Here is a 26907-nt window from a genome sequence, read left to right as displayed (position 1 = left end):
AGCGTATCTTCAAGTAGAGTGCATATCAAAGTCATAATCTAAACATCTTCTTTTCTTCAGACAGCAATTTGTCCAAGTTTATTACAAAAAGTGATTTTATTTTTTCTTAAGCAATAAAAACTGTATGGAAGAAGTTTTGTTAGAAAATTTCTGAGACAAAATAATTAACTGACAGATATATTGAGGTCCATATGGGAATGTCATGGTATTTTAAAGAGCTTGGCAGCGAGCCAACATATTAAGACCTGACAAAGTAGCTTGGTATGTATTTACATTTGTCCTCAAGTTACCCTTTCACCATACAACTTAAGTCAAGAATCTTTTAGTAAAAAATAGGCAATTGAAAATTTTATATTGATTTGCATATAAAACAGAACACATGAATTAAATCTGTATTTTCCTCAGTCTTGAACTGTACTACCTTATAACACAAAATTCTTACTACACATTTAAGCACTTGATGAATTTGCATCCTTTTTTTTAAACATCATCACATAACACGAACACATAAACCCCTTATTCTAGCTGTATAATACAGTGCTAGGTATTGCCACACTTTCTGAAATAATGTTTTGGTTTTTTTTTAAATTGGGTAGTTTTCAAAGTAACAGGGGCTTCTATCCCAAAGATTTTATCTGGGCAGAGGAGAAAAAAGTTCCAAAACAAGAGACCCATGGGCCCTCTTAATAGGTTTGGTTTTGTTTTTTAATTAAGCTACGAGCGGGGGGTGGGGGGAGAAGTTTCTTGTATTAAAACTGGAAATTTGTTTTTGTTTCTTTCTCCACCTTTCTGGAACAACAGGTTCCACTTGCACTCTGCAGTCAGCCAATAATTCAACTATATGCCCCAAGGGCTGACTATCTTGCTAAGAAAAAAGAATGTAGACATCTGATAACTGTTGTTCTACATAACTCTTTTATCCTTCAGTAAATTTCTATTTTGTTCTTTTACAGTTATTACTGAAGTCAGTGGTTAGCAAACACCTGAGAGGTAATCTGAGGATGCACAAACATTAAATTTCAATGCCTGCATTTCATAGTTACGGGATTACATAGAAATAATTGCACATCTCTTGAATACAATTCAAAGTTAGTATTTTAACAGTTTAAAATAATAAAATGAAATATATAGCAAGCTTCAGAAACTTCAAGAGAGAGGTATGTATCAAGTATCCAGTGAGATACAACTGGATGGACGGGGGACACATGAACTCTCTATGAATAAGGCGGATGACAAGGAGGCCTAGAGTTCACATCTTCCCTTAGCCCATTTCCAAGGGAAGCCAAATTTAGGAAGGAATGTACGACCTTTAGCTGAAGCTCACAGAACAGGCCAGCAGGCTATGCAAAGAGTACAACATATCTGACCCCTGATGTGTGCAACACTAGCACTATTTCTTAACAAGACTTGCTACAACTTAAGTCTTGGAAAGAGTGGGTTCTCCTGATAATTTTTAAGTTTCCCTGCTATCAAACAAAAGACACAATTTCAAACTCAATTATAATCAAATATAATCCAAAAGAAATGTAAACCCTCCTTCTATTACAGAGGTATCTGCGCTGATTCTTTTCATCTTCTGCAAATCTCAGACACTCAAGAGGATACAGGAGAGCTTCCCTGAGCATTCCTCAGAGCACAAAACAATCCACAACTTGATTTGCATGTTTCTTTGAAGATTACAAAATAGACATGGAGAAGACCAAAAGCTGTTTTAAAACCAGACTGCCTGCTTTTTAGGTCAATAAAACATGTATTGTCACAGAGACAATTTCAAGATCCAGTGCTCTTCCTCTCCACTTTTTCTTGTGTGACCAAAATCAAGGACTTCAAACAATTACTTATTTCCAGAAGCAAGCACTTCTACTGACTGGAAGTCAAGAATCATAAAAAGCCCGCATTTTCAAGAACAGAGTATTTTGACACCATGTTTCACTTTTTGCAAACATGCAAAAGTATCTTAAAGAAAGTTGGGAGAGTTGTGATGTTCCAGAACTACACATTTTAAAATATGTATTTTTAAACACATATTTTCATGTTGCTTATTTTAACATACTCTGCTGTACTCCTTATCTACAAAAGCTAAATGTCATGTCAACAATAAATGTACCTGTAGTTTAAGGGTTTTTTTACTAGAAGCTAAATGCTGGTCTTTCACTGTTTGATTCCAACATTCCAAGTCCTAGCACTCCAGCAATGTTGCCAGTGTAATCCAGTATGCAAAAGCAAAAATTCACCAAAATTATGGTTGTGGTATAACTTCTCTCTCTCAGGCAAAAAGGCATCTCTGTCTACTGATTATATGTGTAAACTGCAGAATAGTATGGTAGGACCAAAAGATACATGTCAAAAAATAAACAATAGAATTTATTATTTATAATATTCATACTTCATTTTATATTCCTTCCTTTTTCACTGAGGAAAGCTTCTTGAACATACTGTGCAATACCTAACATAACGTGTGGTGGGGGAAAAAGGGTATTTTAGTAATTTTGGAGATATTAGTGGCACAACTCTTGGACCTAAAACATAGTTGCTCTTATTCCAGTCTGATTCAAACCTTATTATGAAAGTTTAGGATTGACTGGATTTTCCTTTCAGACTGCGCTTGTTATTAAAGAGAGGGGAAAAAGCTTCATGTTACTATTTATGTATGTTAATTCTAAGGCCCTGCAAGCAATAATATTATGAAATACGTAAATTAATTTTAAGTTCTAAAACTGTCACAAGTTGTCCATCCATTTGTAAGAGGAACACATATAAACCCAAAACATACAGCCATGGAAGAAAGATATTTTAGAATCTTGCAAAAGTGTATTTTTTTAAAAAATAAGAGTCATTAGTTATGGTTACAATTTGTTGCTTTACAGGAAATTAGAAAATATTTCAGAATATTATTTACAATTAGCATTTGGTAATGGTTAATCACAATTTGTGTCAGGAGCAGTTTCCCCTCAACACCTGATGGACTTTTCAACACACTATGCCTGCAAAGTGAACTTTCAAGCATCCCACAAGTACGACATGTGTATGATGCCGTGGCAAACTGCTGAAAGGGCAAAAACTAAATGTCTGTCAATCGAACATTAGACAGCTCTTTTTACCTTCAAAAAAATATTTCGTAGGTCAGCAGGATCGGCTCTTTTGGTTAACTGCACCTGTGGGGACAAGGAAGTTAATGCTCCGCTGGCCGGGCTACTGACTGAGAGCAGATAAAAGCCGCCGTGCGCACTGATAAGGGCAGCAATGCAGCCCCCTTATCTTGCCGACAGGGCGAACCGCAAACATGACCTCTCCGCGCTCACTGCGGGGCTCCAGCGCCGCTGACAGCTGTCAGACCAAGGGCTGACTGGAAGCGGCGCGGCGCCCCGGTCCAGCACGACGGCAGCCGTTACCATCGGCGAGCCCAGTCGCTACTGCCCGCGCGCCCCGAATAACGGCCCGCGGTCCGCTCCGCAGCACCCTCGTACCGCGCTCCAGCCGCTTACACCTCAGGAGGCGGAGGCAGAGCTGGCTGCGCTGCCCCTTCCCCGCGGCCTCCCCGCCATCACCGCCCCCGCCGGCAGCTTCCCCTCGACCCCCGCGGGGCTCCCGCAGCAGCGGCTGCCCCCTCCCACCGCCCGCCTTTCCCCCGGCCGCCCCTCGCGGGCAGGCAGGGGGTTCACCCGTCTCCTCCTATGCACAAACGACGGAGGGGCAGAGTCACCTTGACCGCCATGCTGCTCCCGGCGAGAAGGAGGAGGAGCCACCCGCCCACTACCCACCCGCCGCGCCGCCGCACCAGCCGCCGCCTTAGCGTAGCGCTGTGGTAACGAGCACCCTGCCCTGCCCCGCCCGGCGCAGCCCGGTCCCTGTAGCTGGATGCCCTCAGCGGTCGCCGTAGGGCTCCAGGGAGGAGGGGAGCGGAGCGGAGCCCACCGGTACCAGCCGTGGCCCTGCCTCCTGCGCTGCCTGCACTCGGGCGGGCAGGAATGTTGCCGGTACCCGCTCGCCCCCCGTTAGCTGCCACACGGACTCACCGCGGGCGGCGCTGGACGGTGCGTCAGCCGCCCCACGAAAGGCACCAGGAGCACGGCTGTGGGTCCTTGCCTGGGAGGCTGCTGGAAGCACCTCCGTAGCGTAAAAATGAGCTTTTTAAAATGCTGCTGAACCTCATTTCTGGCTTAACAGATGCAGCCGTTCCCTTGAGGGTCTGCAAAGCTACACCTGGTGATACCAAGTGCTGAAACTGTTTGTACATGATATTCGAGTAGTATGGCTGCAATGGCAGTATCCCTGTATTTCATACAAACAAACAGAGGCACAAAGTAATCAATTCTGGCTGTAATTCAGTAATTTCTGACAGAAGCTGCTTGTAATACTTTAATAGTAGAACATGCCAACTTGTTTTATACCTTAAAACAAAAAGTATGCAGGCCATAGCCTCAATAAAGAATAAATTTATACTTCGTTTGGACAGTTCAATCACAATAAATTCTTATAAAACCTAGCTTAAATAATAATGCATATTTTGTCTTGAGTTACTATTTTAAGGGCCCAACAAGATCTTTCATTGCGTGCTGCCAGAAAACATAAATAGGACAGCTTCTGTTACACCTCATAACTACTATATGTAGTTGGGAGTTTATAATGGCAGCCACAGAACGATGACTCACATTTCTAAGTTTAAAACAATTTTCTGTAGAAAGCAGTACTTTTTTTTGTTTGGTTGGTTTTTTTTGTTGGTACGGGTCAACAAAAACTTCCTGAAGATAACTCAGAGTTCACATAATACATATGTGCCAATGTGCCAGCTGACAGCAGAAAGGTTTGCTAAAAACCACTAAACCAGCTTGTTCAGCAAGTCCATGTGCATACTAGCTGCAGAGGAACAGTGTACACCAGAAAACAGACCTTAAAACAGCAGAAATCTCCATGGTCCTTGTAGCAGCAGCTGTAACAAGTGGTTCAGCACTTGGCTTTTCTTTTTATCGATGGTAAAGCTCCATCTTCCCTCTGCAGTCGGCACTGGTGAGGCTGTACTTCGAATAATGTGTTTAGTTCTGGGCCCCTCCCTACAAGATAGACACTGGGATGTGAAGTGGGTCCAGAGAAGAGCAATACAGCTGGTGAAGGGCCTTGAGCACAAGTCATGAGGAATGGCTGAGGGAACTGGGGTTGTTTAGTCTGGAGAAAAGGAGGCTCAGGGGAGACTTCATTGCCCTCTACCACTTGAAAGGAAGTTGTAGTGTCAGACTCTTCCCAAATAACAAGTGATTAGGACGAGACATAATGGCCTCAAGCCGCACCAGGAGAGGTTTATATTGGGTATTAGGAAAAATTTCTTCACAGAAAAGGTTGTCAGGCATTGGAACAGGCTGTCTAAAATGCTTGAATCACCAGTCCTGGAGATATTTAAAAGGTATATATATGTCGCATTTGGGGACATGGTTTAGTGGTGGACTTGACAGCCCTGTGGAAACAGTTGGGCTTGATGATCTTAAAGGTCGTTTCCAACTCAGCTGATTCCATGATCTTTCCCGTTCGCTGAAGCGTAACGGTGGCGGTAACCCCGACGTTCATGAACGAGTGCATAAGCGAGAACACTGCGCATGCGCGCCGCAAGACCGAGCCAGCCCTGCGCTCCCGGCGTTGCCCTCTGAGGGCGGAGCTATGCAAATGAGCAACTGCTTGCGGTGGTCCTCACAGGCTCCCGCCAGGTGGGCTCTGGGCATGCGCGGGGGCTGCGTGTCTCATGTAGCGCCGCTATTGGTTTCTCCCTGCGTTTCGGCGGGCGGAAGCGGAAGTGTATGTGTGTGCGCTCATTTCCGGTGAGTGGGCGCGCGGGTTGATTCGTTCTGCCCGGGTGACTCGGCTGTCGCCGCCGCTCTTGGGAAATGGCGGGTAAGTGGCGGGGTCTGTCCTGCCCCCAGGCCTGGGCTGCCTGAGTGCTCTCCGACAGCTGGCATGTGCCGGCACACTGATCGCGGGGGGCGTTGTGGCTTGGCTGCCTGAGGCAACACGTCTGGGAGCTGCGGCCGCCGCTCCTGAGGGGGAACGGGGCACTGGGGCGGCCAGCACTGTTGTCCTCTGTCTGACTCATGCGGGCGCTGGAAGGGGCTCGGTGCCGTCCACGAATGGAAGCTCTGTGACCGGGACATAGGGCCAGAAATCGGAGCGCGACCTCGGGGCGGCGGTGGCCGGAGCAGCGGAGGGGGGTGGGTGACTGGGGAATCCGGTGTCTGATGGAGAATGCAGCTGACTTTCCGCCCCTCTGTTGTCATGGACATGCCACTGCTGGGAAGGCAGCCTCTGGCCCACGGTCCCCCCACTTAGTAGTGATAAAGCAGAGTATATTTCCATGCCTGCTTGTTTAGTAGGGGTGGGAGGGAATCAAAACCACAAACTCATTTTTACTTAAAGTTTATTACCTGAAGTTAGAGGAAGAGCTTTCTGATGGGAATTCTGTAATGAAGGGGAGCTTTGTAAAGCGCTGGAAAAATACCGTGAATAAGTCAAACATGTCGTCTGTGATGGATAATGCTTTGAAAAAGAGACTAGGTGCAATTTATTTGTTGTTTCCTTCCACATCCGCTCTGGAAGAGAAGTGGTAACTAGGTAATTGCAGGTGGTATACATGCCATTGTAGTTCATGAACATCTGTTTATGAAAAAGACTTGAAAAGCCCTGAAAGCTTATTATTTAACATGTTCTTTAAAAGAAACATCTATTAGACTGAATTGTTAATTTTTACTTACAGCTTTTGGGTATGTTTTGGTGGTAATAACTTAGAACATGTACGTATTTTTAATGTAATGCCCCTGTGTCATGGACTAAGCCCAGCCTGTAACTCAGCACCATGCAGCTGCTTGCTCACTCCCCTGCTTTTTCCTCCCTCCTCTGGGCAGGATGGGGAGGAGGATGGAAAGAATGTAAGCCCCACAGGTTGAGATAAGAAGAGTCCAATAACTAAAGTATAATGTAAACCTACCACTAATAATAATAATAAGGGAAATAACAAGGGGGAAGAGTACAGTTTCTGACCACCTGCTGACCAATACCCAGCCTGACCTGAGCAGCGATCTGGGCCTTCCAGGTGACTCCCCCCAGTTTACATACTGGGCATGATGTGCTGTGGTATGGAATACCCCTTTGGCTAGTTTGGGTGAGGTGTCCTGTCTCTGCTTTGTCGCAGCTTCTTGTGCCCCTCCTCGCTGGCAGAGCATGAGCGACTGAAAAGTCCTTGATCAGGGTATGCATTACTTGGCAACAACTAAAACATTGTTGTGTTATCAGCATTGTTATCGGACTAAAGCCAAAACATAGCATTGCGTCAGCTACTAGGAGGAAAGAAATAACTGTTACAGCTGAACCCAGGACACCTTCATTCTCAGAAAAGAAAAAGAGATACTTGTGGGCTGGTTTCTAGGTCCAGAAAAAGTGACATAAATCTGTATTCCCTTTACACATTGTAGCATATTATAGCCTTTTTAAACCTACTTGCTTAGTGTTTTTGGTGTGGGCTTTTTTTCTGGTTTTGAGAACCTTTTTCAAAATATGTTCTTTAATAATAGTGACACGTAGATTATATACCTCTTGACTCTTTACATAAAATATTTTCGGTTTGGTTGTGGGGTTTTTTTTTCCAGGGCTTACTGCTATGGAGAAGAAGCTGGCTGAGTACAAGTGTAACACAAATGAAGCAATTCAGCTGAAACTAGGTAATGTCACTTTTTAAATATTGTGCATTTGATGCTGGAATATTTTAGTACCTTCTTAAAAAACTGTTATACTTAAATCCACCGAGGTTTTAATAATTACTAATGTAAACATACAAATACAAGAATAGAAATATATAATGTAGTTTTGCTGAGCCTACTACAGCTATAGTATAGCTATACTATAGTTACAGTGCAGCTATAGAAATTCAGTCATGTCTCTGTGTAATAACGTCATCAGCAATTTATTTGCATGTCAGGAGAGTGTGTTGAATTATATCTTCTCTTATTTTATTGAAGTATTCATTATCTTTTAGTTTCCTTTTTATTCTCTAATCCATATGCTATGGTACAGTCCTAAGTATGTATCTTCTTCATGGTGACCATAGCAACAGTTTTTCTTTAGGGTTACAGATACCTAATTATGTATTTTTTAACATATTTCCCTTTCCTCTTTGAGTTGGGTAATAAAACCAAAAGCAAGGGTAAAGATTCAAAAGTGTTCGGTTAGGGTTTTTGCTCCCCTTCTACCCATCTGGATTATACAAGACCTTTTTAATGACAATTGGTTAAAATCTGGAAAAAAAGAGTCAGTCTTTCAAGAACTGTTTATGGTTCTCTGCAGCTAATTTATTTACTGGGACACCCAGAATACAGGCAGAATTAATGAGCTCCTGGTGAGCTTGCTTATATCTCAAACTTATGTGCAGCAGTAATACCTTGAAGAATAAGGCTTACCATAACTAATTGTTAATCTTTCCAGCCCTTTAGCCATTTGTTCCCTTGAGCAATATAAATATCATAATTCATTAAGAAAATAAAAGTAATGAATGTGTTAAGCACTTTTCAGAACTACGCCTAGCAATCTGTTCCATACAGTTAAGTATCATTTAATACACAATCACCTGTGGTTTGTGAGCAAAAATGTTGTTATAACCACAATACTTACATTTTTAAACCACTTGTAATTATGAAATATTCCTCTTAAACATTGTTTCAAATAATGGCCGTATGACTAGATCTAATGTTTTGTTTTTCTCTTCAACCTTTATGTAACAAAAGGAAAGAAAGATAATGACATCTGAGTGAATTTTGTCTAGGAATGCAAGATACTATTTATATCGGGTTTCAGAGAGACTGCTAGAGGTTTTCTAATTAAGGTACCCATTACCCTATTCTGCTAATATTTTTAGCTTTTTTTTTTTCTTTCAGAGAGTATACATGTTCCATATGAAAGTTCTGTTAAGATAAAAGATGAGAAGATGGAATTTATACCATTAAAAAATGTGTGTGTATATATATATATATTAAAAAACATACTTCCCACATACCTGTAAGAGCAGTCGTAAACTGTCTTCTTCAGAGTCCTAATTTCTTCCATGGTGAAAGTTCAGAATGGCTTGGAGGGGGGGGTGTTTAGTCGGAGTGGGTGGTTTTGTTTGGCTGGGGTTTATGGTGGTCATTGTGCATTTTGTTTGGGGTTTTTTATTCGTATTGCTGCAACTTTGTCTCAAATCTGTTAATCTCTGAATTAAACCTGAGAAGACAGGAGCAACCATTCTCTTAATTTTGAGAGGGCCAAACTTTTATCTTGTTACTAGGGCACTCCTTATTTGCATTTTTCTCTTTGGATAACTTGTTTCTAATATTACCAGAAATAACTTTTCTTCGTCTCCAATTTTACCGGAGTGAACCAGCAATGAAGCTGTAGTTCAATGTTCTACATACTTAAAAAAAAAAATCAAAAAAACAAACCCAAACTTTAATGGCAGTGTTAACTCCTACAATTACACATGCTCATGTTAATGCAGTATTAACTCATTCAGCATCAAGAATATGTAACTGTTGTCTCAAGTTGTTTGTGTAAATGTGGCTGAGCTATAATTTTGATGACTAACTTAAGAGTTATATCCCTTCCAATTGTAGGTAGCTTTTAACTAACTGCAAATACACAGAAGATGTTTGTGAATCACATTTTTCAGTCTTCTAAAGCTTTTCTTAGAAGAAAGGCTAGTTTAATCTCTAATTTCTTCTGGTAATCATAAATAATGTATTTTGTGATGGAAGCACATCTATTGCAACTGCTGTGGAGCAACTGCTGTAACTCCATAAACATGAATAAAAAGTTTGCTTGGTAAGTTACTGAGGTTGAGTAGATGGCATTATAGTGAATATTTTTACATTACCAGAAAAAAAAAAAAAAACAAAACCCAACCTTGTTTAATACTAGGCTTTGGAAAAAGAGTAGAGTTGGGAAAAAATAAATTGCTAATTATTTTGATAATAGTGGTACAAGTACCAATGTAGTATGGGTGCAGCTGTTTTGTATGTATCCATGCTGATTCTCCAAAACTTGGATGTGGATATAAATGCAAATAAATATTTCTTTCCTTCATGATTCTATGAAAATCCTCTGTAGTGGTATCTTCTCATCTGCACGTAGGAGAAAACTGGCAGAATGCAAAGGCAATGTTGACTATGTGATTTATCTAGCTTGCTGTGGACAGTGTCCTCGGTGTTCAAGATGAAGTTAAAGACAGTAAGGTTCAGGAGATTATATATGAAATATATGCATGTATACAGCTGTGTCAATTTCTCAGTTTTAGTCTGCTTAATGATCAAATAATGTACATCCAAATTACACAAGGTGGCTTTATTTCATTTGTATGCTAGCCTAGCATAGGTAGGTTTGGAATTGAAATTGACTGTAGTGGAAGAATGCATGAACATCTAGCAGAGCATCTGTGGATAGACAAACTGAAAGTGATGACTTGGTCATGCTCTTTCTTTTCCTTGTTTTTTTTACCCCTTAGTACGCTTTCCTGAGGAGTTGGAGGATGACAACACAACGTTTAATCCAGAGTACAGCCATCAAGTGTTTGGAGACGAGTAAGTCAAAGTATCCAGAATCAACATAATAGATCTAGGAGGAGGAAGTTGCTTCAAAATTGTTAGAAAAAAGGAAATCCAACCATATGAAGCTGTTTTAAATAACATGGGAATAATTCAGTTTTATGACTGTATAGTTAAACAGCATCTTTGGTGCCTATCTTGTAAGGTTTGAGGCTGTAGTCATTTTACATGCTATTTTTAAGGTAGATTAGCAGGCAATAAAATAACTGATTTTTGCAGTCAGAATTACTCAAGTGGTATTGTGTTCATGACATGTTTTGATGTTTAAGGAAGAATTATCAGTTCTTACAAGCAATTTTCACAGTACTGTGTACCAAAACCAATATCTAGTAACAGTATATCCATTTATTTTTTACTATTACATGGGATTTTTGGTGAATAAAACACAGGATTAAGTATTAACTTAAATAGCTAGCCATTGCTAGCCATTCTAGGTCATTGAATGCTAACTGTATTGAATTTGGGGTTTTACTTTCTTCAGCATGTACACTTATAAACAGTTAGATGTGTATGGGATAAGGGAAAGTATAGAATTGTTGAGGTTTGAAAAGGCTGTTAAAATCATAGAGTCCAGCTGTTCACCTAGCATTGCCAAGTCCACCACTAAACTATGTCCCCAAGTGTCACATCTACATGTCTTCTAAGTACTTCCAGGGATGGTGACTTCACCGCTTCTCTGGGCAGCCTGTTCCAATGCCTAACAACCCGTTCTGTGAAAAAAAAATTTCCCAATAAGCAATTTAAATCTTCCCTTGAAGCCATTTCCTTTCATCCTGTCACTTGCTACTTGAGAGAGGAGACCAGCACCCAGCTTGCTACAACCTCCTTTCAGGTAGTTGTAGACAGTGATGAAGTCTCCCCGACCCTCCTTTTCTCTAGGCCAAACAACCTCAGTTCCCTCAGCCACTCCTTATAAGAGTTGTGCTCTAGACCCTTCACCAGTTTTGTTGCTCTTTGAACCAACTCCAGCATCTCAGTGTGTGTCTTGTGGTGAGGGGCGCAGAACTCAACACAGTATTTGAGGTGTGGCCTTACCAGTGCTGAGTACAGAGGGAAGATCAGTGCCCTAGTCCTGCTGGCCACACTATTTCTGATATAGGTCAGGATGCTGTCGGCTTTCTTGGGCACCTGGACGCAAGCTGGTTCATGTTCAGCTGCAGTGTTCAACAACCCCAGGCCCTTTCCTGATGGGCAGCTTTGCAGCCACTCTTCCCCAAGCCTGTAGCATTGCATGGAGTTGTGACACAAGTGCAGGACCTGGCACTGAGCCTTTTGCATTTACTCAGTTCTAATTAGATTAGATAACTATATAGAAACTGTCCACAAAACCCACATTCATTGCTATGACTGTTTATCTGTGTATAGATATATATATAGTATAAATGGCACTGCAAACTAAGTTTTGATAAATTATATTTATTAAATAATGTAAATAAATGATAATGAATTTAAGATACTGAAAAAAGTAAATGGAGTATTGGCTATTTCGGGTATTCTTTCTTGAGCTGTCACAGTAAGGGCGCAGACACTGCCTTACAGAGTTTAGGAACATGTTCTGTTTCTCCACTAGAGGAGCAAAATAACTAGTAGAAATAGTAAGCTCTGTGATGTGAATATTTTGCTCTATATGGAGTTCCTGATTGTTCTTTTCTCCTTTCTCAGTGAAGTTGCTTTTGGTTACAAGGGACTGAAGATCCTCTTGTACTATATTGCTGGTAACCTGTCAACGCTCTTCCGCATCGAGTATACATCTAAAGTTAATGAAAAGTTTGACTGTGTGGAGGTAAAGAAAGAACCAGACCTGCACTTAAAATATTATTGATAAAGTTCAGTTGGAATATGGACAAGAATTCTGGGTTTAGCAATTGCCCGCTCAGAAGTGGTTTACATTGCAAGCAAACAAAAGTTTCCTTTGTTGTTAAGCTGAACAAAATCTTTGAACTTCATCTATACCTTTTCCCATTGTTCTTCCTTTGACTACAGAATCATCAAAATTGTGTCAAACAGTGCAGTGAGGCATGAGGTGCTAATACCAAAGCCAGTACCACAAAAAAAAACACAACTTAGCAAATCTGTATTTTCACGTTAACTGTTTCCAGGAGGACTAGCACTGCTGTATTTTATATGTGGTCTCCAGTGCATTAAGAAAACTTAGCATAATCTGACTTTTACTTAGTTATAATGAAGAAAAAACCGAGTTGTTTTCTTTCCGAAAGAGCTATTGGTGTGGTTGTTGATGAATCGTCATAATACTCTGTAGTGTGAAATGTCTGTATATTTGCACAGACTTGAAATTACTCTGCCTGAGAGTAGCTTTTTTAAATAGAAAAACCCCACCTAAACAGTAAACATATTTATAACTTCAGGCTGTATTTTAAGTTCCTAATTTCAAATCCCCTGGAGTTCATGTAAGTATTTTCAAGAAAAGGCCTATTGTAAAGGAAAAAAAAAAATTGAATTATGTTGTTAAATGATTTTTAAAGATTTCCACTTCCTTTTTCTGAAGTTCCATTAGGATACACATAGTTCATCAGGCTAAGTGCCTGGACAGGCCTGAAATACTTTTAAGGCTAGGGCAACATATCTTAGGAGAAGAAGGTCATGCTCTTCAATCTTTAGAAGGCTTTTAGAAATCAGGAAAAAAGGAAAGCCTGTTGGCAAAGTAGTAATCCTATTTAAACCAAACAGTCCAACCTTTTGCCAGTGGAATTTCAAAGGTAAATAAGGTCTGCCTTGCCCGGAGCACACAGTGCAACCTTTTTGATCACTCGGAATCTTTACTTCTTTTAAGCCCTGGTTCCTATGCTGAGTTATTCCTCCAATTGTTTAAGACATTGAGATGGAGGATCTTTTTGAGCAAGGCTTCTATATGCTTCCCAGAGTATTTACAGGCTTCAGCTGAATCAGAAGGATGCAATTGCACACCCTTTGCTTCCCTTGGTATTAATAATGTAATCCGAATAGGCTGTTCGTATGGTTGTATCTAAACCTAAGGAGGAGAAAAGTTACAGTGGTCATCAATCTTGTTCTGCCTTTGTAATTTACCATTAGTCTAATCACCTTAAGATACTAATGCCTTTGCAGAGATTGAAACAAGATGTCATTACATCAGGTTGTTAATTTAAATACATATTAATATTTACTATTCTGAGTTAGCTGTTAGGTTACAGATCTCAGCTCCTTTAATAGTTATACTAAGATTTGGACTATCCACTGTTCATGGCAGGTAATCTTTGTGCTGTGAATAGATGGTGTTTAGGAAAGGACAGCAGTTTCTGCCTTTAACATAACTGGTTAAAAGGGAAAAATTTGTTTTAATGCTGCAAAGTTATTCACAGATCAGGGTTTTGTATCTGAATACCTGCACAGGCCTGTTCAACAGCAGGTGGTTTTGTTCTGTGACTGTGAGTTTGGTTCCATTGTTAAAGTAGCTGATACAGTCTGTGCCAGGGACTGACAAAAATATTTGTCCCAGTATCACTTTTCCTTCTTCCTCCAAGATCTTTTCAAGCATTAGGTGAAAGATAAGATCCTGAAATGTCAAGAGCCAAAACTCCAGTCGTATTTATGCATCTTAATATCATCTTGAAGATGGGTCTAAGCCATGCTAATGGGGAAGGCTCAGCCAAGTATGATCATGCTTTGAACAGAAGTTGTCACTTCCTTTAATGAAAATAAAATTTATCCCTTGGGTGGAGTAGATTCTTTCAAATATCTGAAGAGAGGCTGCCTTCTAGTGTAAATATTAATAGCATTGACCTCTGAATTGCTTGCTGCTTTGAGATTTGCAGCTGTTCAAGCATCTTCCTTTTCATCTGCATTTTATGACAGGGTGGGGGAAAGTCTTTCACTAACCTCTGAAACAGTCTTTGCTATAGATGTATTTATCTTGCTTTGCAGCTGGTCTGGTACATTTGCTTTACACAAAAATTAATGAAAGTGTGTCTCATCTGGCTTTTTTTCTTGGTTTGTTTTTTGGTTTAGTTTTTGTGGTTGTGTGTGGGTTTTTTTGGGTGGTTTTGTTTGGGTTTTTGTGTGTGTGTGTGTGTGTGTGTGTGTGTGTGTGTGTGTGTGTGTATAATACTTCTGATCACTCCATTGCTCCCTCCCTGGAATTAATACATATAATTGTTAGAGAAATTCAGCTTTTAAATATATTTCTATAGTTATTTTAAATTAAGTTACTTTGAAACAGCATCTATATGGTATACAAGTGTCCTAACTGTTAGTACAAGAAAACTCTCTATATAAAAATTATCCAGAGTCAAATGCAGTGTACAGAGAGCCACTGCCCTGTAAGTATTCCTACTACAAATCAAGTTTAGTTACAAGCCTATGCCACATTCCCAGTCATTGCCTCGCTAGATTCTGATTATGAAGGTAAATACGTTACAGTACTTCCATGAGCCATAAGCTCAACAACTCTTGACCGGCTTCATTTGGGTGTTTGCATGCTTCATTGTAAGTGGCTTTGCCTATGTTTAACACTTCTGCAGTAGTAAATTGGATTGTTTTTCTGAACAGAAACTTGTCATCATGTGCATCCATGCCAGTTAGCAAGATATGAGTGCCTTGCTCCGGTAAAAGAAATTAACCTCTCACCAATATCAGATAACTACAGAAGTGAAGGGCAGCAAACAAATCTTGGTCACTCCTTAGATTATGAGCACCTTGGAGAGAAGCATTTGGAAAGTGCCTACTAAGTAATGAATTTTTCTATTAAAAAGTACAGGTACTAATGAAATAAATTACTTGTATGATGTTGATATTGCAAGATTCCAGTATTCCAGGCCTTACTAACTGAAAATTGGATCACTTAAACTTATGTTACCATTAAAACTGAGGATTCTGGGATTTCCTCTGTAAGAAAGGAAAATCTTTTTAACCCTAAAAGTAACTGAAGAATGTAGTTTCTTAAATTATGTAAGACCCCATTTCAAGGGGAGAGAAATTTTAGGAGGCAGTGGGCGAAAATATGTTGTCATATAGAGCTACGAAGTATTATCTACTGCTTTATCTGCTAAGCCTCTGTTCTCATGATTCAGTTCTTTCTATTTTATGGGAAATAGGACTTTTCATGGTGACAGCCAGTTACGGATCAGTTATCTTGCATGCTTTCAACAGGTGAAAGTTTGCCTTCCTTATTATCACTAATTAAGAAACTATGAATGTGAGGAGAGCAGCTTTATGTAATACTTCATACTGCATACTCACCCATTTTTAGATATCTTCTACGTGGTCTGAGTTATTGAACTGATGCTTGGAAATATTAATTCTAGTTTATTTTTACATGTCTTTTTCAGGTATATAAAATGGAAGTCAGTACAGATTTTTGGTTGCGGTCTCCAAGAGCTTTATCAGCAGTTCAGACTAAAGATCTGTGTAAACAATGCACTCGGACAGTTTAGAAAAGAGGCATTTCTAAAATGCAGTCCATAAAAATATTTTTGTGTAATTCATTGGTTCTGAAAAAGCTGGTTTTGTGTAATGCAGCTAAATCAGTAAGTGTAAAGAATATACTGTTCTAAGAAGAATAGGAAAGGTTCCAATAAATACATTGCCTTTGTTTGGAGAATGGAATGGATGTAAAGATTGTACACATTTTAACAGGGTTCTTACACTAAGTATTGTAGAGCTGTATTTTAACTGCTTAATAGCTCTTCCTACAAATATAAATATAAATGTTGGTAGTACCAAACCATTAAGAATAAAACTTGTTTGTGCTGAACTACATCCATCTTTCTCTATACTAAAAATGTAACTGAATGCTAAAGTGCTATTCATTTGCAGGTGCATTGCTTCTACTTAAGGGACTATGGTTGAAAGGACAGGAATTAGTAGCATGTTGTATTAGCCTTTTGTAGTGCATTTTGTTCTAAGCATCTTAATTTCCCTGTTTTGAATGCTAAGTAGCAAGGGTCTTGGTTTTGAACTAATACCCATCATGCATGTAAACGGTGTGAAAGAGCTGCTTAGTAAGTTAACACAAAGTGTTCTTGTGTCAGTCCTTGTGGAAATAGATACAATACAAACATTACAGCTGAACTCACGGCAAACTCCATTAAGTAAAAACCTGGATTCATTGTCCAGAGGAAAGTTTGAATTGAATGTAAGCTCATTTTGTTGAATGTAATGTCAGGCTTTTAGGAGTTGTATTGAGGAGTAGGGTTTTGTTAAGTTGAGACCAATTCATTAAGTTTTATTGCCTGGTGAGAAGCAGTAATACGTTATTGTGAAACTTCATCAAATATTCATGGTTAAAAAGAAGTAGTAAATGTATTCAATCAAGTGGTCTTTCTGGGGTCTGAAAAGGATTATGAAGTCTGCTCAGCTGATAGTCTTTAACTTTCACTTTGGTTATCTGAGAAAAAGTAATTTTAATTTCTGAATTTAATTTTGATGTCAGAATATTTTGTCTTCCTGATAGGTCAGATTTGCTGACAGTATCCTTAAGTATATTTTTATTATTTTATGTAAAATTTTGTTTTCAAAATGTTCTTTGATTAGAATGTGGGATGTTGTCTTCTGAGTTTGTAGTGTGTTTTGCAGCTGATCCTATAGGCAGGCATTTCAAGCAGGGAGTCATAAGAATGAATGAGTGTGCTACCTGTCACTTTTCTGTCTGGGAGCTGCCACTTTTGGTCTTTGTCTCTTTTCATCCACTTAGTTCTGCACCACCTAATACCTCTTGTCTGATGCTTGTTTGGGAGCCTGAGTTCCACATGGCTGTGTAGTGTAGTCCTGGAGAATTGCTGTCTAGAAAGTCTCAGCTTCTGAGCATGATGCATTTTCAGAATAGCTATTGACACTTAGGTCTACTTGGACAAATGTAACTCTAAACATACAATTGTGCGTGAACTTATGCTGTAACTACTAACTTTTTGATGCTTATAGTGGCTGGATTGTGACATTTCTGGATCTTATCAGGAAAGTTCCCTATTAGAAGGCTACTACAGAACAACCAAAAGGTCTCGCTTCTTCATTTCCTGCTTTTCCCTCTTTTTTTTTTTAATTACTGTTAGCCTGTAGCATCTCTCTTATAGTCATTTCTTAACAGCACAAGAGTGACACCAATGCTGTCTTTTTCTAATCTTCTACTGATCTTGCCCCTTTTATAATTTCCAGGCAGATGATGTTGAAAGTAAAATTAGAGAAATCATACCTCCTGGCTTTTGCACAAACACAGATGACTTTGTGTCTCTTCTGGAGAAGGAGGTGAACTTCAAGCCCTTTGGAACTCTGCTACACACATATTCTGTCCATAATGAGGAAGCTGGTGACAATATAACGTATCAGATATACAAGGTACGAAAAATGAGTTAAACTTCTGCTGCTGAACAACTAAAATATTATTTTGCAGTGATACACTTTCAGTAATGCTTCAATTATAATATATAATCATTTATTTTACTAGTTAATTAATATTTATAACCATACTTTTTTTTTCTTGAGACTTTAATTAGGGTTTGTATACGTTTTTTCCTCTTACATCTGTGATAGGTTTCACCTGACTTCTTCTGGCTTTTTCCCTAGGCTGACATGACATGTCCAGGCTTTCGAGAATATCATGAAAGGCTTCAGACGTTCTTGATGTGGTTTATTGAAACTGCTAGCTTTATTGATGTAGATGATGAAAGATGGAACTACTTTCTAGTGTAAGTACAGTTCTAAAGCAACAGTGGACCTTATTACCTCCACAAAGCCTGCATTTTAATTGTGGCTGGCCAATTATTGGAGCAGTATAATGATATTTTTCCCAGGAAAGAAAAACCATTGTTTATGAGGCTTGAGTTTTCCTCCATTATGCTTTGGCAAAGCTTTAGAATAGAGCTGAATTAAATGCTGTTGTCCGTTAGAGCCTTGAATGTAGGCTTAAACAGTAAAATGAGCTTTGCCTGTGTTTTCTTTTACTTGCCACCTATTCATCTTTATAATAGGCAAGTGCACTGAAGTGCTGTAAAGAGGCCTGATTTATCCAAGTTGCTGCACACCAATTAAGTGAATTGTACATTCAGAACATAGCAGGTGTACCCATTGGGCCCTCACAGAGTAGCTTGCTGACACTGAAAATTCAGTTGGAGAATGGAAAAGAAAATGGACACTGCATGGGAGCGCGACTGTAATTGACCTGCTTGGCTTTCTGTTTTATCTGCAGATTTGAGAAGTATAATAAGGATGGAGCTACGCTCTTTGCGACCGTAGGCTACATGACAGTCTATAATTACTATGTGTACCCAGACAAAACCCGGCCACGTGTAAGGTAATTGGCGGCGTAACTCGTGCCTTGCCTTTTATTTCAGAAGAGGGAACTGCTGAAGTTCCCAATACTTGTTTATAATGGTGTTGATTTGTTTAAAAAAATCCCCATTATTAGCTGGCTATGCACTGATTTATTTCATTGTTCCCTTCTTGAAGCGGATGGAATCTCGAACACATTTTGAATATTTAGCGATTTGAAGACTCCATTAAAAATTATGTTTTAACATGCAGATTGCTACATGTACCTTAAAATGAAATACTGTTTTTGTTTTAGTCGTTTACATTATAATGTTTGAAAATGCATGTGTTTAAACTGAAAATACATTCCTTTGTCTGTAGTCAGATGCTGATCTTGCCACCATTCCAAGGAGAAGGCCATGGTGCTCAGCTGCTTGAAACAGTTCATAGATACTACATGTCTTCTCCTACAGTACTTGATATAACAGGTTTGTGTTAAATTATTAACTCTGTTCAGTTGTTTAATAGGCAACTTGTAGCATTCTCAGGGTATTAGCCTGCAAACTAACTTTCATGTTCACTTGTCAGAATTAAATGGCCTTTTGAAGATTTAGTTTCAGCTCAGTTCAGGATTAATAGAACCCTGGTTTACAGAAGAACTGTATATAATGTAGCTCCTTAAATCCTTTACTTAGCGAACAGCACACCAGGAAAATTCAATCCCTAGCATGAACGGATTACCAGCTAATTAGCCATTTTATTGTGAGATACACAGCTGAGTTTGCCAAGAGATCAAGCTTTGTCAAATTCCTTGTTCTACTTACTTCTATTAGCAAAACATGACTTGGGGGGGGGGGGCAACACACCAAACTAAAATTGCATATTAATATTAGTGCATGAGTCAAAATTTTACAGATGGTAAAAATCTAGAGAGTTTGTGCTCCAGGAGCATGTATTGCTGGCTCAGGGCACCCATGATATTAGAGGTGTATGCACAAATACCTGAAATGAAAAGTTATTAAGGAAATGGTGCAGGAGAAAAAGATTGTATGTGCATAAAAAAAGATAGAATGTAAAAAATGGCTACAAAAGTGACATATTTGCTGTGGTTTCAAGTCCAGTATAGGAAGAAATGCAGTTCAAAGACAACTTGATCATTCAGTTCTAGGTGCTGTATCCGACTTAATCTTAGAAATAACTCGCTCATTCTAACTCAAAGACAGTAGAACTCTAGCTTCCATAATGCATTGCTGCAGGATAATCCTAACCTAAAGTAATCTACCTCATCATTTTGGTTCAGTTCATAGGAACCTAAGGAAGTATAACTTTTATGCAACAGGAAATCATGTGCATCATGCATTTACTTTTTTTCTTTTTCCTTTAATAGTATGAATCTTTGTAAGCTTTTATAGCTGAGGATAAACAGTCTTAACAGGGTACTGCATAAATCATATGATATGCTCATGACTTAGTGTCTTAAACACAGGGTTGTAGCACACAGTAAGTGTGCACTAAAATAAGTTTTTCTTTATGAAATGAAGCACAGGAAAATCTTGCAGTGTTCTACATGGCACTCAAGTTTATGGAAATTAAGGTTTTAACAAAATTATTTATTTTCCTTTTAGGTGGAAAATTCAGGGTGGACAACCTTGATATGGTCAGGATATTTAGTTATGTAGCACCTAAACTTGTGAAGTAAAGACTTTAACTTTCCTGAAAAGCAGAAACGAAAATTGGCTTAACTTCTTTGAAAGACCTAATGCTTTAAAAAAAAAATACTTTGGAGTTTCACGTTTACAACAGATATTTTTTTTCTGCTTATAGTTTGTCATTCTAACTGACACAAGTGAAATGTATACTGGTAATGCCTACTGTACAGAATCATCGTTATGGAATCACAGAATGGTTTGGGTCAAAAAGGACCTTAAAGATCATTTAGTTCCACCCCCCTGCTATGGGCAGGACACCTTCCACTAGAGCATGTTGCTCAAAGCCCCATCCAACCTGGCCTTGGACACTTCCAGTGGTGAGGCAGTCACGGCTTCCCTGGACGGCCTGTTTAAGTGTCTCACAACCCCCACAGTGAAGAACTTCTTCATTACATCTAACCTCAATCTATTCAATTTCAGCTTAAAGCCATTCCCCCTTGTCCTATCCCTACACACCCTTGTAAAAAGTCCCTCTGCAGCTTTCTTGTCAGCCCCCTTTAGGTACTGGATGGCTGCTGTCAGGTCTCACATGAGCCTCCTCCAGGCTGAGCAAGCCCAGCTCTCTCAGCCTGTTTTCATAGGAGAGGTGCTCCAGCCCTCTTAGCATCTTTGTGGCCTCCTCTGGACTCACTCCAACAGGTCCACATCTTTGTGTTGGAAGCCACAGAGCTGAACACAGTACTCCCGGTAGGGTCTCACCAGAGTAGAGGGGGAGAATCCCCTCCCTCAAACTGTTGGTTATGCTTCTTGATGCAGCCTGTGATATAGTTGGCTTTCTGGGCTGCTGGTTCATGTTGAGCTTCTCGTCAGGGCTATTCTCAATCTTTTCTCCACACAGCCTGTATTTGTGCTTGGAATTGCCCTGATCCAGGTGCAGGACCTTGTACTTGGCCTTGTTGAACTTCATGAGGTTTGCACTGCCCCACTTCTCAAGCCTGTCCAGGTCCCTCTGGATGGCAGAAACTGAAACTGCGTCTTCTTTCTTAATGGAATTAATTAACTTTAGTACAGCTTCTCCAATCTCTTGTGCAAAGTAAGTGCTGTAAGACTTGCCATACAAGATTAGGCTACTTCTGCGCAAAACGTTAACAGATACAATCATCATAAGCTCTTTCCAATCCAAAAAAAATAAATTGCCAGTTGTGCATTGCAGCATATACACACCAACAACTTCTATCCCAGTCCTTCTTGGTAACTTACTAGCTTTTGATTATCCTTAAACTGCAAATTTCAACTATTTACAGTGGTCCTCAGAATTAAAGAAAAACACATCTGGGACATAAACTGTTTAGCAATAAATTCTATAATGCTAGTCCATGGAAAAATGAGTGGTGGGGGCAGTGTTGACCCTGCTACTTGTAGTAAGACTGTCTATTAAGTAAGGAAGAAATACATTCACAAAGTTGTAAGCATTTTTCTTCTGTACAGTTTATGAGTGGGAACAAAGTTGCATGTGGGACCGTGTTCACTGAAGTCAGTTCTCAACTTTGGTTTTTTTCTAAAAGAACAGTTTTAGTAGTTATTCTACCAATTTTAAGCAAAATGGAGGTCACTCAACATTGTGATCAGCTTTTGCCTAGGTTCTCCTAGCCATTTAATTTTGGATAAGCTTGGGCTTTGGGTCCCTTTATAACTCATGGTTAATACATGCTTTCAGCTAGTTCAGTTGTATATAGTAAGATAGTTTCACCAGTTTTTCCACATAATTAGTTTGTATTCTAGTAGTTCTACCACTGACAAATATAGAATAGATGGAACATACAAGGAAAAGGATTTAAGCATATTTTTCCCAAGGAATTAAATTGGATTAAATATGTATGTTGTCAGTCTCTTAGAAATGCATATCTAATACTGTACAGTGCTGCATACACAAAATATTGGAAGCTTTTCTTTCTGCAAGTTCTTTAACATCTACTGCCAAACATCTAAATCTTTGATAGCAATACTTCCAATTAAGCACAGTTGTTTATGTACTGATGAATGTTGTACCTACCTTTGTTTTCCTTAACTTTTTGTAATTACATACCAGAGATGAGGAAATAAATAATACTGATATTAGCTACTTTTTGTTTGTTTCTAGCTGAAGATCCATCTGAAACCTATGTGAAGCTAAGAGACTTTGTTCTTGTAAAGCTCTGTAAAGATTTGCTTTGCTTTTCCCCGGGAAGGTTAATGCAAGGTTTCAGTCAAGAAATGGTGGTGGAAGCACAACAAAAACTGAAAATAAATAAGGTATTAAATCAGAAACATTTTAGTTGGACATATTGATATCAAATTAGTAGAATAATTATTTAAACATAGAGAGGAGACTTGGGATTTACACATTACAACCAGCTTGTGTAAGGAAACTACATCCGCAGCCTTCTCTATCTGATATCTTAAACGTGAAAGGATAAATAAGTTGGGTTTGGATTTTTCTGGCAGTAGCCAGACATGTGCTAATGTAACAAATAAACCACCTTATTTTTGTTCCATTGCTCAGCAAAAGAAAACTTGGCCTTGAATTGTTTTCATGTAGATGCAACAGTAGTAATAAAGTAGCAATGTGACTTTTGTATTTCTCAGATGTGATACTAGCTGATCCTCCTTCCAAAAGTGCTTCAGTTTTTCCATTTGCTCATTTTCATTTTCTTCCCTAGTAAATGGAAAACTTGTAAATACTGTTGTTTCATTCTCATTCAGAATTCCAGAGGCCTTGTAAAGGGCTTTACTAAAATTAGAGAAGTAGATCCTGTTTAGTCAAATGTTGCTTAATATCAAATGTTGCTCTACTTCCAGGCCTTCAGTTGTTTGAAGCAGTTTTGGACTCTGGCTTCTGGATTTTATGCTGCTCATTTACAGCAAATCCTTGAAGCACTTCTACTGCTGGTACAACACTTTGAGATCAGACACTGGCTGCATGGAATAAAATTGTTTTGAAGGAAAAAAAGAATGCTTATTCATTTAACCCACCAGATAGGAGGATGGGTTTGACAGAGTCTTTGTCTATGCCTCTGACTGTCTTCCCGTAAGCTGAGGAACTACTCTAATATTTCATTATTTCTCCACTTTTGACTTCTGGTGGGTGACCTCTTTATTCAGACATGGTTTTTATTCTCCTTTCTGTTCATTAGCAACACACAAGACGAGTTTATGAAATCCTCCGATTGCGTGCAACAGATATGGGTGATGCAGAACAATCCAGAAGCTATCGGTTGGACGTTAAAAGAAGACTGATTGGCCCCTATAAGGTGTATATGACTTAAGTATCATTTACTACTTATTTCACGGCTAATTATACTTGATTTTACTCTCATTTCCATAAATGTAGTTTATGCCAATTATGTTGCCAATCAACTACTATTAGTTATGCAGTGTTCAATTGACATGTATACAGATGCAGAGAACATTCGTACATACTAGTGCTGAAGATTCTGGGTTTGGCTCCTGACTGTTTCCGGTCCTATTCCAGCAGGAAATTGTTACAAAGCTTATGTTGTCTAGCTACAATTAGCATTATGTCCAGGTAAGCCAAAGGGGAAGAAATGTCAATTTCTTGAAAAGGTTAAAATATCTTAAATAGGCAAAAATTTGAAGAGGTAAATGCTGTGCGGTTTACACTGCAGATTAGGTATAGCTTAGGTTCATGTTCTACTGGTTAGCTAGCTCTTAACAAAACAACTTGCTAGAAGTAATTGAGCTATGTCAACAAAGAACTGTGTGCAGATAGAATATAAAATAATTTCAGCAGTAAAGTTCAGGCAAGTACTAAATTTAGTGCAAAGTAATTTCCTTAGTTCCTATGAAGTATGTGTCTTGGGTTCTGCAATATAGTTGATCCATGTTGCATAAACTGACTCTTTGAGATACAGATATAAAAAAAAAAATATTCTAGTTGCTAGTGGCAGCGGTGTTTGCATTAAAAAAATCAAAGGACCACAAATAAGTCTAGGTTTATTGCTATAACTAGCATGTTAGCTACTCTCTTCAATTAAGTACTTGCTTAGCAAACCAAAACCCTGTTGGGAAAGTTTCATGTTTTGTGAAACCAAGAAGTACCTTGGTTAGCTTGCAAGCCTTCCTAAAGCGGCATTTACCCTGTTATACCAGTATAGCAAAACTTTGTGCACGTTGGACTTACGAAGGCTGTTAGCAAAAATGAGAACCCAGCACTGAATTAAATACTTGCATGATCAGGAGTAATGCAATGTCATGCTGAGTGGCAGGACCTAAATCAGACCTCCTTTTCTGAACTGAACTTTGCCTCTCTGTGGGAGATTATAAATTTTTTTCTGATCCTGATCATTTACAGTTTACTGTGATCTCTACTCCTTCCTGACCCTCGGCATCAATCTTAGAAAGAAAACAAATTTTCCTTTGGGAGATAAGTGTAAAATTACGTAGAGTACCGTGGGGCTTTGATTTTTGAAACTGATGGTAGAAATAGAATTCTTGGGGAAATTCTGTTGTTTTAATGAACTCTGTGATTCCATAGGCATGCAAAGATGTATTGATAAATTGCCAGGCATACCTAATGCTTACTTGTTTTGGGGTTTTGGTTTTTTTTTTATATAATGAGATGTTGAATGACATTCTGCTTTTGCAAAGTGAGGGAAGACTGAAGAATAGACAGTAACCAAGGCACTAAGCAGTTCAGTAATAGGTATCAGCTGTATAAAAATACATCTGGGGAAAGGAAATGCAGAAGTATTCTGAGGTGTTTTTAAGGAACAGGTAAAAATATCACATGTGACACAGCAAGAAGATCTTATTGCTGTACAAATACATTTATGCTTGTAAATTTTATTGCATTTCAAGGCTGCTACTGCCAATCCTTCTAACTTTTGACGAATTTGTAGCAGTTCATTATATGTTTGTGTTGAGGAAGCTTAAAATTAATTTTTGATGGTCAGTTGTGGGGAAATTAGCCAAACAGCCACATAATGGGACACCGGTGTGATTAATGTCAGCATAGAACTAAGTATCCTGGTTGTTGCCACAGTCTGGTTTTTCATGCCATACATCTTCAGCAGTAGAAGTCTAATATGACCTAATCTGTTTGGTTAAGGAAAAACTTAAAAACTGTTTTTACTTCATAATACAGAAACTGAGGATTTAACTGAATTGATGTCCCAGTCAAACACTCCTACTGTGTTACGTAGGATTAAGGACATAGTAAAGAACAAGATATACTGAAATTGAATTAATATAATTAAATTATATACCTGATGATCATTGTGTTCAAACTGCTATATGTTTGCTTGCTTAGAAAAAGCAGAGAGAACTCGCCAAGATGAGAAGGTGTCTAAGACCAGAGGAGCTGACGAATCAGTTGAACCAAATAGACCTAAACATGCAACATGAACAGTTAGAAGAGAGCTTCCAACAACTTGTTTCGGATTACCGAAGAGTCCTAGAACGACTTGCACAAGCATGAGGATCCTGCCTGCACAGGAAACATGCAAATTCCTACACAGTGTTGTAAAGCACATCCTTAATTGCCACTTAACTGCAAAAAAAATCTCATGTGACGTTTTAATCACATTAAAGGTGACTTGTGTTTCTGTGCATTTCGAATATTTTCTATTTTTGTGTTGTAGATTTTTTAAATGTTGTACTTTAGGTTTGGGGGCACTTATTGCTGAAATAAACCACGTAGATTCACAGATAATAATATCACTTCAATTGTATGAATTTTCTTTTAGTTAGACTTATGTTCTGCCTCAAGGCTTCACAGATGTCTGAACAGCAAGTTAATACGTAAATCTAAGCAATATAAATACTGTACCTTTCAGACTTATCCTAACTTGATCCTCCTTAGGTTGTTCTACTTGGATCCTGTTGTACTTGTGCACTCCGGTTTAGTGTCGTAAGAGCTGGTTATAAGACTGGTTCTCTTGTTTGCATGTGTTCCTGAGTACAGGCTTTTAGGCTTTCTTAAAAGAGGATCTGGCTCCCATTTGCTGTCAGACCTGTTCTACTCAAGCCTCTAAAGGGCCTGGAGCACATTCTTTTTCAAATCCCCAAGTTTTCAGTTCATGGTTTCAGGACAGTACATTGCAGTTTGGGAAACAGGTAAGACTTTGTAAGGACTCCAAAAGCACTTCTGTTAGTGTAAGAAATTACAAGTCTGTAGGAAGCAAATGCCCTTATGTAGTTTCTTGACTATTCTGCTATCCATGACTTCTCAAACTTGAGGTTAGTTCTTAAATAGCCTCTCATCTCTCTCAGATGAATAAATTATGCTGTCTCTTCTTGTAGTTCAGACTTTAGAACTCATGTATCTTGGCCTGTAGTGAAGAGGACTTAATCTGAATAAGGATCACTGAAATTTATTAACCAAGTTTCATGGTCCTAGTAGGATTCAGGTCCAGCTTTCAAAACTTTGTAGACTG

At 39.0% G+C, this 26907-nt stretch overlaps 2 protein-coding genes across 3 annotated transcripts in view; one reads left to right on the top strand and one right to left on the bottom strand.

The window, feature by feature from the left end:
• SLC25A12 (solute carrier family 25 member 12) overlaps window positions 1-3753 on the bottom strand; it is a 51034-nt gene extending 47281 nt beyond the window's left edge. Inside the window, exons 1-2 of the mRNA XM_065670386.1 lie at window positions 3704-3753; window positions 3102-3155 (exon numbers count right to left, since the gene is read on the bottom strand). Of these exons, the coding sequence (XP_065526458.1) occupies window positions 3102-3155; window positions 3704-3715 (66 nt within the window). The 5' untranslated portion in view covers window positions 3716-3753. The remainder of the gene's footprint in view (window positions 1-3101; window positions 3156-3703) is intronic.
• Window positions 3754-5775: 2022 nt separating this feature from the next.
• On the top strand, window positions 5776-26082 carry HAT1 (histone acetyltransferase 1). Of its 2 annotated transcripts, none has more exons than XM_065670381.1 (11): window positions 5776-5880; window positions 7626-7697; window positions 10508-10583; window positions 12270-12390; window positions 17733-17912; window positions 18141-18262; window positions 18763-18867; window positions 19206-19312; window positions 22614-22765; window positions 23647-23763; window positions 25782-26082. In XM_065670381.1, exons 1-11 carry the CDS (start codon window positions 5874-5876, stop codon window positions 25947-25949), a joined length of 1227 nt encoding a protein of 408 aa, XP_065526453.1. In that variant the 5' UTR covers window positions 5776-5873; the 3' UTR covers window positions 25950-26082. The 2 variants fall into 2 exon arrangements, with proteins under 2 accessions (XP_065526453.1, XP_065526454.1); XM_065670382.1 differs by lacking the exon at window positions 25782-26082 and adding an exon at window positions 23910-24038.
• Window positions 26083-26907: the final 825 nt, after the last annotated feature.

Source organism: Lathamus discolor, chromosome 3 (genome assembly GCF_037157495.1).
Source record: "Lathamus discolor isolate bLatDis1 chromosome 3, bLatDis1.hap1, whole genome shotgun sequence".
NCBI lineage: Eukaryota > Metazoa > Chordata > Aves > Psittaciformes > Psittacidae > Lathamus > Lathamus discolor.
The sequence above is the reverse complement of the archived record's forward strand: the minus strand, read 5'-3'. Positions and strand labels throughout refer to the sequence as shown.

Bases quoted from the DNA above. Each gene is read 5' to 3' on its own strand.
- HAT1 (XM_065670381.1), top strand. The intron at 22,766-23,646 runs GTATTAAATCAG...TCTGTTCATTAG, and splicing joins AAAAACTGAAAATAAATAAG to CAACACACAAGACGAGTTTA. The intron at 23,764-25,781 runs GTGTATATGACT...TTGCTTGCTTAG, and splicing joins GACTGATTGGCCCCTATAAG to AAAAAGCAGAGAGAACTCGC.